Genomic DNA, 19,185 nt, shown 5'->3' on the forward strand with positions numbered 1-19,185 from the left:
GGAAGGGAGGCGGGCCGCAGGGGAGGGAGGGGTGTGTCCGGCCGCGCGCTCCTTCCCTCCGCCCTTCGGTCCTGCGGCCACACGCAGCCGGAGCTCCGAGCGGGCGCCTGTCCCTCCTCCTCGTTCCTCTCCGCGGCCGCGAAGCCCCGAGCCGGCGGGAGCCCCGAGCTCACCATGTCGGTCGCGATCAGCAACAGGTTTCAAGGTAGGCGCCGCTGTCCCACAACCCTGCCCCGCCCCCCGGCACGCTGTCCCGCGTGGCCCGGCCCGCGCGCGTGGTCCCCCGGCCTGCCACCTGTGTGCGCCGGGAGGACGGCGGGGTCTGCAGAGAGCAGGAATTGGGCGCGGACCCCGGGGGCGCGCGGCCCGCGGAGACTCCCACTTCCCGGGCCGTCTCTTTGTCTCCTCTAGGAGGGAAGGCGTTCGGCTTGCTCAAAGCCCGGCAGGAGAGGAGGCTGGCGGAGATCAACCGGGTAAGCGCCAGCCGCCACCTTTGCTTTTCTCGCCCCGCCGCGAGGGCAGCCAGCGAGTCGCCGGGGCCGCGTGGCGCTAGCTTGTCCCCAGAGCTCCCAACGCCCCGGGGTCCCACCTCTTCTGCCCCCGGGCTACCCCCAATTTCCTCTCTCCGCCCCTTCTTCTTTGCCTCCGACTCCAGGTAGGTCTCCCTCCACCCCCTCCACTCCGCTCTGGTCCCGGCGTCTCGGGTTGCAAGTTGTTACTCTTAAGAGGCTGGGGAGGTAGGGCCGGGCCGGGAGCTCCGACACCAGCCTCCCGGGGCTCCCCGGAAGCCCGCCTGCGACCGGCCACAGAGCTTTGGCGCCGGAAGGGACCCTCGGTGTCTCCCAGCAGTCCTGGTTTTACTGCGGAGAGAGGAAGGGAGGCCAGAGAGGCCAGGCGGCTGCCCAGCAAGCGTGGGTCAAGCTGCTGTTAGCACCTGGGCTCCAGAGTCGCCCAGGGCAGTGCCCTCTCCAGCGTAGAAAGCGCTGGCCTCCTTCCTGCCTGCCCCCACCCACCCTCACAGCTCTTTTCCGCTCCAACTTTTAGGAAAGGCTCCCTTGGAGCCTTGATGCTTTTCCTGCCGGCCTTGGTGGAGTTCTGTAAAGAAAGAGGTCTGGCTGTTGCCAGGCACGCAGTGGGAGCCCGGTAAACGTTTGTGTAATGAGCATGTAGATTTACATGCATTGGCCAGAGCTCAAAGGCAGTGTAGCCAGGGGCTTTGGGGTTCTGTGTGACGGGGGCTCCAATGTGGTCTCCGTCCCTTACCAGCTGCGTGGGCTTCCCTTGGGACCTCCTCACAGAGCCAGGGGCTCCCGGAGGGCTCAGCAAGGGAAAGTGTGGAGTCCCTTGGTCCAGCACCCGGCACAGGGAAGACCTCCGTGGATGGACTAGAATTACTTCCTGAGGAGGACAGCTCCCAGGTTCCTTCCTAACTGGTTGCGGAGGCACTGAAACTAGGCTGGGCATCCCCTGCAGTGGCTCCCTTGGGCCACTGAGCACCCAGGGTCTGGGCCCAGCTCTGAGTCCCAAATATGGGAAGCTGGCGGGGTCAGTAGGGCCCTGGTGGAGGCTGTGGGGTGGGGCCAGCATGGTGACAGGGTTTCAGGCTTGGGGGGGGGGGGGGCTTGCAGTCTTGATTCCCTCTTTGGTTCTTGGGTTGTCTCGAACTAGGCAGCCTGTCTGATTTCACTCCCCTGGCTGTAGGAATTTGGTGGAGGACTCTGGGGACACCGCAGGGTCCCTCATTGCCATCCTCACCCTGCCTGTTGATGTCATTTTGAGCACAGCTGAAAGGGAGCCTGGATGTCTGTCTGGGATCTCAGGGGTCCAGGCTTCTGGGCTCCCTCCCAGTTCACTCTGCAGCCCGAAGGTCTTGGCTACACTTGCCCTCTGGACAGGAGCCTGGAGCCCTGACCTCATACAGCCCCCTGGGCCACCCGGCCGGGCGGGCTCCAAGCTGGCTGAATCCACCCACAGCCAGCAGGACCCTGAGCCAGGGACAGCTGGGGATGGGGGAGAGGTGACTCTAGTTGGACAGACCAGGGGAGCTGAGGGTGTGGGACTTTCCATGCCAGCCTCGCCCTTGGAGGGGGTGCAGACTGTGGGGATGCCACAGGGTTGTTTTGCTGGGGGGGACTGACTCGGCTCAGAAAGAGGAGGGCCTGTGGCTCCCAGGAGCTGGACTGGACGGCGCTGGGACTGGAGAGGGTGAGGAAGAAGGAGATGTGTTCAACCACCTTGGGACTGACCCCCACGCCCAAAGAGAGCCGGCATCTGGCCAAAGCCACGCAGAAGCCAGTGGCAGAGCTTGTGGTCCGGTGTCCTTTCCCTGCCCAGATGCTGTTCTAAGCCCATCGTGTGAGCCAGGCTGCGGGGGCGCAGGCTCTGGCTCCTGGGGGAAGGAGGCTCCATGATCAAACTGGAAACTTGAGCCGCTTCCCACCGCGGTAGGTCAAGGCGGCCCCACCATGGTGTAGAGTCACGAGGGGAAGGAAGAGGAGGGCAGAGTGTCGTTGGCTCTGAGACCTCAGGCAAGGCACTTGACATCATGGCAGTCAGGCGGTTGTGATTTTTTGAGTGATATAATCTATGGACAGCACATGAGGAGACCTGGCTGCCGTCCTGATTGTTATCATTGGTTTGTTTCGGGCTTAAAGGTACAGGGAGCGGAAACCCAGGGTAGAGATTTGCCGTGGCCCCTGCTGGCTGCCCAGCCTGGGCCAGACCACTCCATCCGAAAGAGCCTTGGTTTCCCTGCCTGAAGTGGGAACAGTGGCCCCCGAAACAATCAGGGGAGGTGAGCAGACTCTGCGGGAGTCACTCTGTTTGAGGGTCTAAGTCTGTCTCACCCACGGCCATGGCCTCAGTGGAGGTTCTAGAGGGAAACTCTAGAAGGAACCATGTTAGCAGCCCAGGCTGGCCTTCCTTTGGGGTTCAGTTTCACTGGAGTGGGGCTTCTGGGGGGGCTGGACCAAGCAGCTGCCCAGTGACCTGGTGGAAGCCAGAAGCCGTGCGACACAGGGCTTCATGCTTGCCACATGGGCCTGGGTACCTCTGTGGCTGCTGCCCAGGGAAGAGCCCAGCTCTGGGGGCTCCTAGGGCCAACATCCCAGTTCCTTTTGGGGTTTTTCTCTTCCCTGCCCCCAGGGTGGACCAGCTTCCATAGGGCAGCAGGGTAGCCCCGTCTTAGCTGTGTTATTACAAGGGATTCAGGAGTAAAAATAGACAGAGACTCGGGTGGACCTAGAGGTCCTGGCAGAATTGTATGGAAATACACTTTTTTGGTTTCACTCGAGCTTTTGCTATTATTTTCTGAGCACTCGGAGTGTGCCAGGCAGCGTGCCAGGCGTGCTGTGGGCATTATCTCACTGAGCGCTTACGCTAAGCCTGTGAGTGTGCGTTCCCACATTAGAGAAAATGACACTCAGAGAAGTTGAGTCAGTTGCCTGGGTTGAAACAGCCACGCTTGCACCCATCCTCTTCTCTCCGTCTCCAAACTGGCCGCCGGGTCTCCTCTGTGGGTGCCCGCCCCCACCTCCATGCCCTGTGTGTATGTGAGCCTGCATTCTCTGCACTACTGGAGCAGGCAGGACGGGCGCGCACCTCCTACTCCCCCCACATAGCTGACATTCTCCAAGCCCTGATGGCGTGGCAGGTGACCCCAGGCCAGCAGGCCCAGCCTTATATGGCGACAGAAAACATTCTCTCCAGCTTCCCGCAGGAACAGGGAGACGTGGTGGGTGCTCCTCAGGGTGCCCTTCCCCTTGGACCGCAGGGGGAGCCTGGAGGGCAGGAGCTGAGCCAGCCAGAAGCCAGGATCTTTAACAAAATACCACGAGGCGTGCCTGGCGCGTGATTTGCGTCATTGCACTGACTCCTGTCAAAGGCATGTTCGACTGGCAAGATATGCAACAAGAACATCTAAATGTCGCCACGGGACAAGGATTACTAGCCCTCCCATTCTAGAGATGAGGAAACAGAGGCTTGGCCAGGTGAAGTCACCTGCCCAAGGTCATCCAGCCAGGAAGTGGCAGATCCAGGAGTCTGACTTCAGACACCACCGTGGCCTGCCCTGGGCCCTGCCCACCAGGTGGCTGTGGCCTAGCTTCGACACAGGCCTCTCTTGCTTACGTAGATAAAGATCTTTGGCTACTGCCCCACACCCACCCAGCCCTCCTGGGTCGAATGAAGGGCGCTCAGCGTTCCCTGTAGCATTCAGGTGCCTCGTGTTTATTTCAGAGCCCATGTGCCATCTGTACTGGGAAAAGCTGGGCGTGGCAAGCTGTGTGTCTCTGCCCAGAGGGGCATATGTCCCCAGCCCCTCCCCGAGCAACGGGGGACCTCTGAGACCTGACCCAAGCACTACACAGGTGTGTCTCTCTTCCTGTGTACTGGCAGTGCCACTGTGTCCCTGCCCAGGTGAGTGTGCCCAGCTGGCATCCCTGGGTACCCATCTCTCTTGCTCTTCCTTAATATATTATAAGGGAGATGGTGATAAGTAGCCACGTGAGCCTCTGAGGATTCAGTGTCCCCACGGTCCAGCCAGTCACGACCTCATTGTGGCCATGTCACAGGAAGCCAGAGATGGAATTTCTTCAGGGTCTGCTTCATTTGTGCAGCTGATGGGGTGTTTGTCTTCAGCTGCCCCATCTATTGGCAAGGACACAGTGTCCGGAGGAGGCCCCAGAGCTGCTGTGGGGAATGTGAGCCTCCTGTCCTTGCGGGTGCACGTTACAGGCCCCGTCTACGCGCCAAGCACCAGGCCAGGCATTTGTGGCCTGGTCCTGGCCCTTTAAGAACCTGTGGGCTGCGTCAGAGGCACCACGGCCTGGTATGGTACCGCCTGGCCTTGGGGTTTTCGCCCAAGGTTTCAGCCACCAGCTCCTTGGATGGCCTCCAAGATGGTGATATCTGCCCGCCCCAAAATTCTGCTGCAACTAATACATAAAGACAAGCCTGGAGGGCCAGGAGCAAGCACCCGGGAGCAGGTGTTAGAGGTACCGGCCCAGAAACAAGAGTTAAGTCTAGGTGGAGGTGGTGGGGGCAGGGCAATCAGGCAGGTGGCAGGGACCTGGAGGCCGGACACAACGGGGCTGCCAGCGCTTGGATGGGGCCCCTGGGGGCGGGGGAAGATTCAGACGTGCATCGGAGGTTGTGGAGGACCAAGAGGAGCCAGTAGTGCGCAGGTGTGGCTGCGGGTGCTGTCCCCCAGGACTGAGATGGGAGCACGCTGTCCCGTGTGGATGGCCTGCCACTGCTAGGTCAGCCAGGTGTCCAAGGACAAAGCAGAGTTTGCCCTTGAGGCAGGACGGCCAGAGGGTCAAGGCTCACCTGGAGGACTTCGTGGTACAGTGTGGGACAGAGTTATGGCTGGGTCACTTCTCTGCCCTTCCCCTGCTCTTGGTGTGGCTCGGGTTTGGGTGTTCCAGATGCATAACGATACTTTCTAACACTTAGTAAGTATCTATGCAGCCATTTAATCCAACCCAAAGAGGAGATGCTATTATTACGATCCCATTTCACAGAGGAGGAAACCGAGGCCCAGAGTGGTGAGGCAAGTTGCTCAGGGCCACAGAGCTGGTAGTAAGTGCTAGATCTGGGACTTGAACCCAGGCAACCTGATTCAACATCCCTCCCTCGCCCCTCTGCCCCGCACACCCTGCACTCAGGAGGTTAATGCCAGGCTTCTGGCCTGTGGCTTTAGGCAAAAGACCTTTCTGTTCTGAGGGCTCAGTTTCCCCAGCCATTGTCCAAAGAGGACAAGCTGGGTGCTCTGAGGAGTCCCTTTCATGTTCTGTGACTGCGGAGATGTTTTAACGGCCCTGTCACCACCCCAGGCCTTGCCTGGGGACGCACATGGCTTCCTGTTTTCAACCCCAGGCTCCTGCCTGCTTGCATTTCCTGGCTCTTTGCCAGGGACTGACCAGGTCACCAAGTCCTCTCAATGTGCTGCTCTGCATATCAATGACCACCTTCCTACCTGGAGGCCCTGACAGCAGTTTCTGCAGCTGTAGGAACATGTCACTGGGACAGTGGGCTGGAGTGGGAGAGGGGGTGGGGTGCAGGGAGCCGTCCACCCACACCCCATCCCCTAGTGGGCTACAGAGTGGGTCCCTGGCCTCCGGAACCACCTCCTTCTGCAGCTGCCTGAGAGGAAAGGCAACTCCCAGGGTGGACTTTCTTTGCTCAGAAACCTGTGGCCAGGCCACCGGCTCCTTGTTCAGGGCAGTGAGGGAGCTTGGCGCCAGACAGGCCTTGAACTGTGAAAACCGTGGTCTTGCGCACCATGAGCAGCATCTCTGGGTTTCAGCTGCCCTGCCTGTCAAGCGGGGACACCCGGAGGGGGGAAAGAGAATCCATGACCAGCTTAAGTTGGTCTATCTTAACTAGTCGGTGGTGGTCTGGGTGACTGATGAGCCGCGGGGAGTTATAAGTGGATTGTACAGATACGAATGTGAGAAGATCATAAGAAACAGCTAACATTTATTTAGCATTTACTGGGGGTCAGGCTCTGTGTTAAGCACTTTACGTGGATTTACTTGCATATTGTAATTCTCAGTTCAAGCCCATGAGATATTTGTATCTTCCCTACAGATGAGGAAACTGAGGCTCAGACCAATGAAGTACTTTTCACACAGCAACTAAGTGGTTCAAACCCAGGCAATCTGGCTCCAGCTTGCCCTCTTCCTACGTCTGTCTCCTCTGCCTGGGGACCCAGGGTCCGGGCAGCCAGGGGCCTGGCGTCTGGACAGATAGAGTACCTGCCCAGTGGGTATGGCTGGGCCCCCCAGGCTGGGCAAGGATGAGGGGGCAGGCACCTGAAGGGGAGAACGCTGTGGGCTCTGCATAAGCAGGAACCAAGAATCTGACGCTTGGGGGAGGGGTGGGAGCTGGTGGCCCGGCCAATGGAGCTCCTGTTCCCGCAGTCCACCCGCCTGCCTTCCCACGTGCCAGCCAAAGGCACGGTGCACACAGCTGCCCTAAGCCCAGGGTCAGCAAGGGCTGGCTACCCACGCACAAATGGGCCAGCTGCCTTTCCCACCCGGGTCACTCTGTGGCAAGCATTTGTCATTTTTGGCTCATAAGAAAAAAATGCAGTTCCAGTCTCTGAGTCTTCCCCTCTCCCCCCACCCCAGTCTCTGTCACATGCATGCACACGCTTTTGCAAAGCCGCCTTACCATGTCAGGGGTGAGAGGGGAGCAAGTCATTCTGGCTGAATGGCAGGTGTCTCCCGTCATGCGACATGTTTATTGAGCACCTACTATGTGCTGGGTAGTGCTGGGTGCTCCTAGAACGGGTAGCTGAGGGCCTGCCTCCTCCCATCACATCATCCTTCTAAAGCCAACTTCCTGAGGTCACTTACGCTTTTCAGCTCTGTTCAGGGAGGGGACCCGCGCATCCTCCACTGTGCGGTTAAATCCCAGCATGGCCACTTGCTGGCTGTGCTGCTTTGAGCATGTTATTTCTCCTCTCTGCGTCTCGATTCAGTCACTTATCCTGCAGATGTTTATTGAGCATCTACTATGTAGAACCTACATTCTCACAGGGGGAGGCAGATGATGGACAAAACCCTTCACAAGCAATGAAATTGTGTTAGGAGGTAATTCAGCCCATGGAATAAAAACAGATGCACAGGAAGGTAAGGTGGGGTGGGAGCGGAGGCGGGGACTGCCATGGCCAGGGTGGACAGCTGAAGCGTAAAGGAGGCGAGGTAGAGAGCCGTGCAGATGTGTGGGGATGAGCGGTCTGGGCAGGGGGCGCAGCTGGAGCCAAGTCCCAGGTGGGAGCCAGCCCGGCCCAGGTCGGGTCGGGGCCAGGGAAGGGGAGTTGTCACTCCGCACTCCACAGTTCCCGCTCGGCCCTCGTTCTTGCTCTCGGTCGCTGCCTGGTTGTTCCGTGTTCTTTGCTGTTCCTAGAAGTGGTCAGTACACATTACTAACAGGCTTGGCCTGGTGCAGGATTTTGGGTCCACCAGAATGTGGGAGCTGAGAGGGCCCGCGGCTCTCTCCCCAGAGAGTCCCAGATGGTGAGCCTTGCCTGTGCTCCCCACGGTTTCCTGGTTCCTGACGTGGGAAAGTGGAGGGAACATCGGGGCAATGTAGCGAGCTGAATGTCGACTCAATGGTTTCCATGTAAAAGTTCTGAGATCCTGAACTTCCTACTTTTATGAAATTGTCCTTTTCTGAACTTACAGCAGCAATGGGAATTGTTTAGTCTTTCCTTGGCAAAGTACACATTTGGCAGCCTTATTTAGCACCTCTCCCTATTTTTAACTTTCTTTGGAAATGTTTCTTTATGCATTACCCCCAAGTCTGGGAACCGCGGACCTATCTGTCCTTCTGCGGGTACCCTGGGAGGTACCCAATTTGCTCAGGGTCACAGACAAGGGTTAATTGTCCTACTTCTGCTTAGCAGTGGAAAGAGCTCTAAGAGGGAGCCAAGAGGAAGGCAAGGCCTGGCCAGAGCCAGCCAGGAGGATGGCCGCCTCCCAGGCAGCGGGAGAAGGTTCCAGCTCCGACTAAGTGGAAGTAGGACCATGCGTGGCACGTGGTAATGAGGCCCCACGTGAGGCTGTGGCTAAGCCAGCTGGACCCCGTGGGCCCTGAGGCCGCCCTCCACTAGGCTGCTGGAGGCACAGGTCCTGGGGTTTGGAGAGGCCCAGACTCCATACCAACCAAGTGCTTCCTCAGCTGCCCAGGACTTGAGAAGTATGACCGAACCTCTCTGGTGGGTCCTCCTGTTCTCACCTGTAAAGTCACCATAATAGCAAGGATTTAATGAGATAGCACAGTACCTGCCAAAAGCACAGGGACAGTCGGAGCCCCTCGCCCCAGCCCCAGAGAGGGGGGTTGCATTGGCAGGTGGGCTTCTCTTTCTCTGTCAAGGGTGCTGAGTTAACATGGAGACATGGGAACCTGGAAGTGGTCATATTCTAGCTCATACTGAATCATACCTGTTGCTTCCTGAGCACTGACGGAAGAGTTTGGTTATCCCTGCTGAGGGACAGGTGCCCGAGAAGGTGGGTACGCTGTGCTCCCTTTACAGTTAATATAAGGAGGGGTCTGAGGTCCAAACCCAGAGGGCTTTCTCATTTAGGTTTTTTGTCATTCTCTTGCTCTACGTGAAGCCCCTCGGGGATTTGCCCGACAGGCTGGAACGGTAGTGAGTTTCCTGTCCTAGGAGGTGTGTAAGCACAGTTCCGCGCGTCAGTTAGTGGAAAGTAGCAGCTGGAATTTGGGAACAGATGGAGCGATGGCCCTAGAAACCAATTAATATCACCTTAGACTCTCCCTGTAATTTTAGGAGGAGAGCTTGCCTCGTCGCCCTGCTCCCTTGATATGTAGAACACAGCAGGGGGTGCTGGGGTCCCCCAAAACTGTTGAATGAATGAGCGAATGAGAAACGAGGCCCATGTGTAACTGGCTCAGTCCCGAGCAAAGTGTGGGCCAGAGAACACAGGGTGTTGGCGGAGTCCGGCGCGAGGGTGGCTGCACCCCCTCTGCTTCCCCAGTGGCATGCGGGGTCTAGGGCGTCTTGAAGATCAGCCGCAGGCAAGTAAGACCCCTGGCCCTGTGCTGGCGTAGCAGGTGCCTGCGAATGGGTAGCTTCTGGTTTTACAGCCAGATGAATGCCTGCTATCTGCCCATCTTTAAGGGTCATGGTCAAGGAGGCAGACTTTTAAATGAGGCGGAACTGAACTGAAGCTCTGGCTGTGACAGCCTCAATTTTCTCATTGGCGAAAGGAAACGCTGGCCCGCTGGGGGTCCAAAGAGACCATGTGAGTAAGTGCTTCATTCTGGGCGCTCTTCGTTAGGTTTTCCCGACCCTCACCATCTGGTTCTGAAAGGACTCATTTGAGTCTCTGCCGGCATCGGAGGGGAAAGTGGGCCTGTTTGAAGGGGAAGGCACAGAAGAGAGGGGTAAGCGACCTCCTAGGCAATGTACAGTCACATTCCGTCTGCAGCCGAGACGAATAACACAGCAGGTACAGTTTATTGAGCACTTGCTATGTGCCAGGAGTCATACGGGCACTGCCCTTGGATTCCCACACAAATGCCAGAAGGAGCTGTGATAATTAAACCCATTTGGAGGTAAAGTGTTAGAAAACCAGAGAGGAATTAATATGGTAGCATCGCATCCCTAAGACATTAATGCTGGAACCAGGCAGCGTGTCACTGGGGCTCACTGCTTCACAGATCCCAGAGCAGGGTGCCTGGAGGGGTGGGCTAGGTTCTTGCACCGGTAATTCAGTTTGATTGAAGGTGTTTTGTCTTCTTGAGCAGACCCTGCATGCGCCCCTCTCCCCCTACTCAGCTGCTGAACACACTTCCTACCCCAGGTTGGGCTCTGCAGGTGTGCCCTGAGGGGTGACAGGAAGCCAGGACAGACACCGGGGCCTGGGGCAATGGGCCTCTGTGCTGGCAAGTTCTGCCTGCTGATGCCTTGCTCAGTTCTGCCCTCTTGCTTCCGTAGGAGTTTCTCTGTGACCAGAAGTACAGTGATGAAGAGGACCTGCCAGAAAAACTCGCAGCCTTCAAAGGTGAGCTGGGACCGGCTGCCCCACCTCCCAGTCCCTGCCACGTGGGATCCCTCACCCCCACCGGGCTGGGCCACGCCCCTGCTCCATCCAGAATGCCCTGTTCCTCGTGGGCTGCAAGACAGGGCGCCCAGCTAGAGGGCGGCAGGCCCCCCCACCTGCCCCCAAGACGCCCCTGGCCCGCAGGCCTCGGCCTGCCCCTGCCCCTCTCTCCGCCCGGCTGCCCCACAGGGCCCAGGTTGGCTCCTGTCGCCTCTGCCGGAGCCCCGCTCGCTCCCGGGGCCCCAGCACACAATCAGCTCTTTGTAGCCGCTCTGGCCTCTCCCCCTCCACCGTGGAGTGTCTCGGGAGCCCCTGTGGAGAATGGACGTTTGTGTCTCTGCAGTGGGGCAGGGGGCAGAGTTTCTGCCCGTTGAATGCCGGCAGCACGGGATGAAAAGAAAACAGGGCCCAGGAGCCCGCGCGCGCGGGGAGGGGGCGGCATAAAGGTCCCTCTGTTCCGGGCCCTAGTGCTTGGTTCCCCGCCAGCGGCGCACGAAAGCAGAGGAACCGTGCACGTAAGGAGCCGTAAGGAGCGGGCGGACCCATCTTTGCTGCCGGAGAGGTGCACTGGGACGAGTTGCAGGGTCATGTGAATATCTCCTAGGCCGCACTCCCCCGCATCCCAAAGTCACTGCGTGGGGGCAACCTCCCTGCCCCGAGGCCAGTGCTCCTCAGGCCGCTTACAACCTGGTTGCCCTTGGGCGGGACATCAGTGGCTAAGCAGCTGCTGAGCACTGGCCTGTGGGAAGCCCTCCGAAAGCTGTGTTGTGACCTCCCTGAATCATCCTGGTCCAGCCAGGAGGGAGGTGCTGCCATCTTTAATTTATAGAAGAAGAAATTCAGGCTCAGAAAGGTGGGATCACTTGTCTGGGGTCGCATAGCTCACCTATGGCAGAGCTGGGGCTTGAACCCTTATTGGTCTCATTCCAAAACCCCTGCTCTTAACCATTATGTGATGGTGCTTTTAACATTAAAAAAAAAAAGAAGTAGCACAAAGACACCCCCCCCCCCGTCATGTCTGTCACCACCCCCCACCCATACCAGTTGTCCATGGGAGAGCCTTGCAGAGGAGGGGCAACGGGGCCACTCTTCAGAGGTAGCTCTGGGTGAAGGGACAGAGATCTCTGGGGCAGAAGGTGCTTTGTGTGTATGTGTGTGGGGGTGCCCAATTAGAAAGTCTGGGGGACCCTGATGGCACGAGGAGGAGCCTTGAGACTACCTGGCAGGGACATTCCAGGCAGACGGGTGGCAAGTCCCTAGCAGGAGCAGGTGGGGAACAGACCAGGTACAGCAAGGGTGGTGGATGGGGCGCGGGCGATGGAGGGACAGGCAGCCTGAGACACTGGAAGGCAGATGTCCCGGAAGGTCTCAGGGATCTCGAAGGCCACCGGGAGGACCTTGGCTTTCTCACACTTGCTGCTCCATGCGGAATAGACCTGGAGGGCCCTGCTCTCCCTTCTGTGGCAGGGCCGACCTTCCCAAGGCCACAGGACTCGTTAGCCCACACTGCCTATGGTGGCAGATACCGCGGTGCTCCCCGTCATTCTCTCTTGCTGTTGGAGCTTCCCTGGACCCCTTGATCGGGGCCGTTTCATTCAGTCTGTAGGTGAGGTTGGTGGGGAGAGTCTGTGTGTCCTTGGACACTGTGTCCCACTTTGTGGTCAAGGGCAGGCCCACGGCTGTTTCTTCTGGAAGAGCATTGGCTTCTCAGCGCCGCCTGTGACCTAAAGGTTCTCAACCACAAGGACTCCCTACTGGCGGCCCCCCACCCCCGGCTGCCCGTCAGAATCAGCTGAGGGACACTGACGACTGCTGCTCCCCAGCCCAACTGAACCTATACCTCCAGAATTTATTGTTGTCACTGAAGCTGATTGGGATTCGGCCAGCCGTCCCTGGCGGGGACCTGGGAGAAAGCAGCTGCCCCCCTGGTACAGGGTCAGAGTGACCCCCATGGTACCCATAGGACAGGGGTGCAGACAACTAAGATGATAGGACTCATGTTGAGACCCCTCCGTGGGATGAGAAGTTGGGTGTGGGCTCCCCAAGGACCTGGCCATTTGCCCTCAAGGGAGTCACTGGCACCCTGCAGGGGCCGCCCTGCTTCCCAAGCTGATGCTGGTTTTGTTCTGTGATTTCCAGAGAAGTACATGGAGTTTGACCTGAACAATGAAGGCGAGATTGGTGAGTGACGCCTTGAGCGTGTTGGGGGGCGGGGGGGGGGGGGGACACGGGTGTTCAGGGGGTGGACGGTGTGAAGGACTTACCTGTGTGGGTGACGGGTCATGAGTGGGACGGTCACACACTGAAGCCTTCCTGAGGGCTGGGCCAGCTGAGCCAGGTTGGAGCCCCTCTGCCTTTCCCCTGGAATCCATCGCCCCCAAACTTCCCTTCCAACCACTTCCCTCCCCACCCCTTCCCTTGCTGCCCTGCCTCAACCTCCCACCCCAGGGGGCCCAGCACAGAGAGCGCCATCCCTGCCCAGGGCTGGCAGTTCCTTTGTCCCCAGGCCTCTCCTTCCATCTGTACACTGTCCTGCATCTGACAAAGCACCGTCCTCTCCAAGAGACCCTTATCCTGTCCTGCCGGCCAAACGCTGGGGGTGATAAATGCCTGTCCATGGCACTTATATTCAGGACCATAATCTTGGCCTTCACTGGTAACAGCAGGACACGATCCAGGCTGGGTTAATTATCCCTGTTTTACAGATGAGGAAACCAAGGCTCGGGGTGGCCGTGTTTCTATTCTTCCTCTGTCTTCCCTCGCTCTTCCCCCTTTTGAATGTTTTTATTCTTTTTCTTCTTCAGAAAAATAATGTATTAAGTGAATGAATTTTCATCCTAAAAATTTTTGGAAAGCACAGCAAAGCAGAAAGACAAAAATACATCACCCACTGCTGTGGACAGTTTGGTTTATGTCCTTCTATGCTTTGTTCTAATCACAAATGCTGTTTTATACCATTTTTAGAACCTCCATTAAAAACAAAAAAAAAACACAAAAAACCTTGTGAGTATTTTGACATATGATTAACCTTTCTTTTGAAATATTATTAGTGGCTACATAATAGTCCATTGTGAGAATGGACTGTGATTTATTTGGCCAATGCCTTAGTGTCATTGATAACACTGTGAAAAACATCTTTGTACACGAATCTTTGTCCACATCCCTGATTAGTTCTTAAGAGTGAATCTCAGGAATTAGACATTCTGGGTCAAAAAGGCTTTGGAAGCACCCTGCCAAATGGCCTTCCAGTAAGGTCGTGCCAATTCAGAGTCTGGCCAGCAGCTGTGGGAGACCTTTCACTTCTTCCTGCAGAAGGCTGCCCGGCTTTCTTTGAAAATGCCCTGGACATCCTGGCACCTAGGGGCCTGGCACCCAGCCTGCCCGCCCTGCCTCTCGGGTGAGCTGGCACGCCACCGCCTGGCCCTAAGTCCACCCCTGCCACTCCACCTTCCCGCCATTCTTTGCTGACCCATTGTTCACGGAACAATTCAAAGGAAATTGCCTCCGATCTTGGGAGCCAGGTGGTCAGAGTTAGCAACTCCTGGGGTACAGTGACTTTTTGGTACCTCCCTTGTTTTTCTGGATTTTTGTTCTTTTGTTGGTTTTCCTACTCTGCAGGGTATTTTTGGCACCCTCTCCTTTCTGGCCAAAGTGGTGCCCTAGGTCTGCAGGGTGGGAGTGGCAGATGGGGGAAGCTACTACCCGGCCTCCTGGAGATGGCTTTCGATGCCAGGGGTCAGGCCGACTCCCTGACCCCACCTCGCTGGGCAGTGGCCTCTTGGGTCGCTGGGCAGCAGGCCCACGGCCCCCTCTGACGGTGGGGTGCAGCAGAGGTAGCAGTAAAGAATAGCTGCTCTAGGCCCTGGCTGCTGTGGCTCAGTGGATTGAGCATCGGCCTGTGATCCAAGTGTCGCTGGTTCGATTCCCAGTCAGGGCACATGACTAGGTTGCACGTCAGGTCCCCAGTTGGGGCCGCGGATGAGAGGCAACCACACAGTGATGTTTCTTTCCCTCTCTTTCTCCTTTCCCCTCTCTCTACAAATAAGTAAATAAATAAATAAATAAACAAACAAAAAAATAAAAACTGTAAAAAAAAAAAAAAAAGAATAGCTGCTCTATCACCATGCACCTGCTTTGTGCCAGGTGCTTCTCGTGCATTGTCCCTCCCAGTCCCCCCCGCCACCCATGTGACCACCGGTGGGAGCAGGGTTCAAAGAGGTGAAGTCGGTCTCCCCAGATCCCACAGCCAGAAATAGCAGAGCTGGATTCCAGCCCAAGACAGTGTGGCCCTGGAAGCCCCTGTCCCTAACCACCAGTCGTACTGCCTTCCTGGGGCTCAGGGAGGGTGTGACAGGCTCATTCTCCCACGAGGAGCAAGGCCATTGGCTGCAGTCTCTAGGGAGGGACTGTCCTGCTGGGCTTCCTCTGGGTGTGGGGTCCAGAAGGCGTTTTAACAGCTTCCCACTCGCCCTCCCCCCCTCCACTTAAAGGATCTGCTTTTACTCCGGCAGACCTGATGTCTTTAAAGAGGATGATGGAGAAGCTGGGGGTCCCCAAGACCCACCTGGAGATGAAGAAGATGATCTTCGAGGTGACAGGTGGGGTCAGCGACACCATCTCCTACCGAGACTTCGTGAACATGATGCTGGGGAAACGGTCGGCCGTCCTCAAGCTGTGAGTACCTCCCCGCCTCTCCTGGGGCCTCTGAAGGCCAAGTCTGTGTGCGCGGAGAGGCCCCTGGCTCGCGCACCTCGGCCATTCCCCGGCCAGGAGGGAATGCATCGTGTGACCCGCTGGGCGAGGTTTTCCATTTCTCTGAACCTGACTGCCTGATCTGTCCAATGCCGTCCTCATGTGTACCTTACAGGTGAAATTAGCCTGTAGCAGAAGGGCTGGTAGAATCAGCACTCAGTAAGTGGCAACTGTGATGATGGTGGCAATGATGGTGACAAATCGGGCAGAACTTTCTGAATCTCAGTTGTCTTATTTGTAAAGTGACTCTCCTACGCCACGCGGCTGTGTGCATAGAGTTGAAACCCGGCCCTGAAGGGAGGTAGAGTGTGCATGCTATTCATCTGTAAGATAGAGATGTAATAAATATCTTTCATGAAGCCTTGTCCTGAGGATTAATGAGCTAACACTCACGAGGGGTCTAGTCCGGTACCTGGCTAATGGCAAACACCTAGGACGTGGTGGTTAAAACTGCACTTTGTCTGCAGGTACTTCCCCACTGGGGAGCTGCAGAGAACCTCCCTGCAGAGTCTCGTGGTATTTGAGCTGAAAAGTACCTCCCTTGGCTTTCATGAAATGAGATCAATTTTTGTGTCAAATGTACAAATGTCAAACATAGCCGTCTCATGTTACAAAATGGGGAAGGTGAGGTTCCAGGAGGCTGAGTAAGCAGCTCCTGAGCCCACCGCGTGGGCTGGCCGGAGATTTGAGTGTGGGTGGGACGGACCACCCTTGTCAGAGCACACGGCGGAGGGCAGGTGCCAGCAATCAGTGACAACGCTATGAAAAGGACATGGAAGATTTAGTGGACATTTTCTGTGTGTCAGGCACTTGTCTGCCTGTTGGTTCTTTAGATTCATCATTTGTTAACTCAGCAAATATTTATCGAGCACCAGCTATGTGCCGGGAGTTATTCTAGGTGCTGGGGACACGTGAGTTGCTGGCCTCCTCATGGAGCTTACATTCTAACGACAGGAGATAAAAACGACAACAGACAAAAACACCAGACTGCCGTGATGTGGTACAAAGAAGCATCAAGTGGGCAAGAGGAGCAGAGACAATGCACTGGTGGGCAGGAAGGGTCTCACTAAGCAGTGACATTTGACCAGAGCCCCAAAAGAGGAAGATGGGAAGAAGTGAGCCATGGGAAGGCCCGGGGAAAGGCATTCCAGGCAGAGGACATGGCACATACAAAGGCCCTGAGGCAGAATCGTGCTCATATGTCCAAGGAACAGCGCAGAGGCCAGTGTGTCTGGGCCACTAGTAAGTACAGTGAGTGAAGGATGAGGCTGCAGAGGCGGGCACAGGCCAGGGGCCATGGGGCCGGTAGGCCACCGTCAGACGTAGCATTTTGTACTAAGGTGGAGGGGTGCCGCTGGAGAACTCTTAAGCTGGGGACCGACTTTTAAAAGGCCCCCTCTGGCTGCGGCAGGGGTGAGAGAGGCAGCGGGGTGGCCCGTGCAGGTAAGAGACAAGGATGCTTGCTTGCAGAGGCTGCAGTGGAGGGCAGGCGCTGTTGGAATCGGGAGTGATTTTGGAGGAAGAGCTGGAAGCGTTGCTTAAATGCCCAGGGGTGGATGTAAAGGAAAATGAGGAGTCTGATGCGTGCAGTCTGGGGTCTGCGTAACCAAGTGGGTGACTGTGCTGTTTGCTCGAAGGACGGAGCAGGTGGGGAAGGCAGGAATCAAGAATTCAGTGTTTGACACGTTCAAGGGGACGGCCCTTCAGACACCCAAGGGGAGGTCGGGGAGGGAGCTGGCGGGGCACATCCGGAGCTCAGAGACAAGCTATCTGTGGACCACCACCTTTTGAAAGGGCCTTGGAGCCGGGGCTCTGGAAGAGCCCAGGCAGGGAATGACGGCAGACGGGAGGGCGCTGAGGCCTGGAACGGCTCCAGGGTGTAAGCACTTCTGGCACCGGCACTTCCAGATGGTGACACTGAGCAGACATGGGGTTGAGTGTCTTGCTGGAGTCATCAGCTGGGAAGGAGCAGGGCTGGGACTCAAACCCAGCTGCTTCCTTCCAGAGGCTCTACCATGAACCCCTACCCTCTGCTTGCAGAGTTTACCCTCAGAGCAGCGGGAGGCTTTTGAAGGCTGGAAGGGGGTTTTGAGCAGAACCAGGGCCCAGCCTAGCTCCGCCACCTCCGCGCAGCGTGGGTAGGGGGGAAGGTGCACAGCCTGGAAGTCAGAGATCCTGAGTCTGGCCCTGCTTGTGCCGCCTGTGTGGCTCTGAGGAGTCACGTGGCCACTTTGCGCCTCGGTTTTCTCCTCTGTAAGATGGGACTAGGGGCCCCTTCCATGGAGCTGCCCTCCCGGGCTCCCGAGAAGATCTCACTGGAAAACGGATGAAGGGCGTTCGGCCAAGGACCCTGCAGACCGAAGGCTGGATGAGCTTCCCCCGGATGAGGGCAGGAGTCCTAATCCTGTGTCTTTTTGTTTTGTTTTTTTTCTCCATCTCCAAACCAGAGTCATGATGTTTGAAGGAAAAGCCCAAGAAAGCAGCCCCAAGCCGGTTGGCCCCCCTCCAGAGAGAGACATTGCCAGCCTGCCCTGAGGACCCCGCCGGGACCCGCCCCTGCCCTCCCCGCCCCGTTCCTCCTCCTGACCTCGCTGCCCTCTGGACTCATTGTGTTTTGTCTCTTTTGGGTTTTTTGGTCGTTGGGCATGTTTATTTCTTCTGTTCATCTGCAGAATCAGTGATCCTTTGTGAAGCACAAATTACCTGCCTTAAAGAGACTCTGGGAACCCTCCCTCTGTTTCCCCCCCTTCCTCTCCACCCCCACGCAGAAGGGCTGACATCAAACCAAAAACCAGAGGGGACAGGGAGGCTGGAAGCCTGTGATCCCCACGCTTGGAGCTGCCGTTGTCCGTCTTCCTGGAGGTCTCTTGAGCTTAGCCCTGGGCTCGCCGGCCTGGCCCTGGTGTGGGCCTCAGACCCTTTCAGAAGACCCTGGAGTGGGGACAAGGCTGCAGGGTCTTGCTAGGGTTTCCCCAGACACTCTGAGGTCCCAGTGCTCCCAGGTTGTCCAGGAGGTAGCCACTCACTGCTCCACCACCCCACGTGATGCCCCCCCTCCCACGCTCCCCAGGTCATGCTTCTCCTCATCCTCAGTGAAGTGATGGAAGGATTGAGCCCTTCCAGAAGGTTCTGGAATCCTCTGGCCTTGCCCCTCCTGGCCACACCTTTACAGGCAGCTCAGAGAGAGCCCTGTGCCTTGCTGGGGCAGCAAAGGGCTTTGGAGCTGGAGGGGAGGCCAGGGGCCTTGTGTGTGGGGGGTCATCATAGTCTAGTCCTACCTTTTAGGGAGGATGCTGAGGGCAATAGGCGAGGAGATGAAGAATAAAATGCTTGTGGCAAAAAGTCAGCACAACTGTTCAGCCAAGACCTGAGGAATGGGAGGCTGCCTTTCTGACCCCAGGCTGCTTGGAAACTGACTGTGCTTCCCACCTTGCATCACTCACTCACTCACTCATTCATTCATTCACTCAGCCATACGACAGGTATTTATTGACCACTTACTATAAGCTTTAAGTCCCCCCACTTTGTCCTGACGTGTGCTGTGTCCACTGTCTTAACTCATCTCGCCCTTTCCACATCACCCGAAACCTTGAGCTTGGGGACTAGACTGGGGTCACCTGTGCCCTTTCTTATGGACTCAGGGTTTTGCAGCCCTGATTCACCCTGTAGGTTAGCCGAGCGAGTGCTCTCCTTTCCCAGGTGAGAAAACTGGTGGCCCATGGGGTCAGGTGCCTTGCCCAAGGTCAGGGGTTAATCTGGAGAGGGAAGTGTCTGGACTGAAGCCCACGTGTTCAGATGCCCTGCCTATGCTTCACCTCTGCTCTGGGCTGCCTCCTTGGTGATGAAAACAAAGGAA

General features: G+C 57.1%; 1 protein-coding gene across 3 annotated transcripts; it reads left to right on the top strand.

The window, feature by feature from the left end:
• On the top strand, positions 1-18,745 carry AIF1L (allograft inflammatory factor 1 like). 3 transcript variants are annotated; one of them, XM_090274913.1, is made up of 6 exons: positions 13-205; positions 412-473; positions 10,472-10,538; positions 12,717-12,758; positions 15,068-15,251; positions 17,777-18,745. In XM_090274913.1, the coding sequence occupies exons 1-6, from the start codon at positions 175-177 to the stop codon at positions 17,862-17,864; spliced, it is 474 nt and encodes a 157-aa protein (XP_090131039.1). In that variant the 5' UTR covers positions 13-174; the 3' UTR covers positions 17,865-18,745. The 3 variants fall into 3 exon arrangements, with proteins under 3 accessions (XP_090131041.1, XP_090131039.1, XP_090131040.1); XM_090274914.1 differs by having other exon boundaries at positions 18-205; positions 15,089-15,251; XM_090274915.1 differs by lacking the exons at positions 15,068-15,251; positions 17,777-18,745 and adding an exon at positions 13,084-13,542 and having other exon boundaries at positions 1-205.
• The last annotated feature ends 440 nt before the right edge of the window (positions 18,746-19,185 follow it).

Source organism: Furipterus horrens, unplaced genomic scaffold (genome assembly GCF_987537825.1).
Source record: "Furipterus horrens unplaced genomic scaffold, mFurHor1.1.pri manual_scaffold_4, whole genome shotgun sequence".
Classification (NCBI taxonomy): domain Eukaryota; kingdom Metazoa; phylum Chordata; class Mammalia; order Chiroptera; family Furipteridae; genus Furipterus; species Furipterus horrens.

Bases quoted from the DNA above. Each gene is read 5' to 3' on its own strand.
- AIF1L (XM_090274913.1), top strand. From the start codon at position 175: ATGTCGGTCGCGATCAGCAACAGGTTTCAAG. The intron at 10,539-12,716 runs GTGAGCTGGGAC...TGTGATTTCCAG, and splicing joins AAAACTCGCAGCCTTCAAAG to AGAAGTACATGGAGTTTGAC. The intron at 12,759-15,067 runs GTGAGTGACGCC...CTCCACTTAAAG, and splicing joins GAACAATGAAGGCGAGATTG to GATCTGCTTTTACTCCGGCA.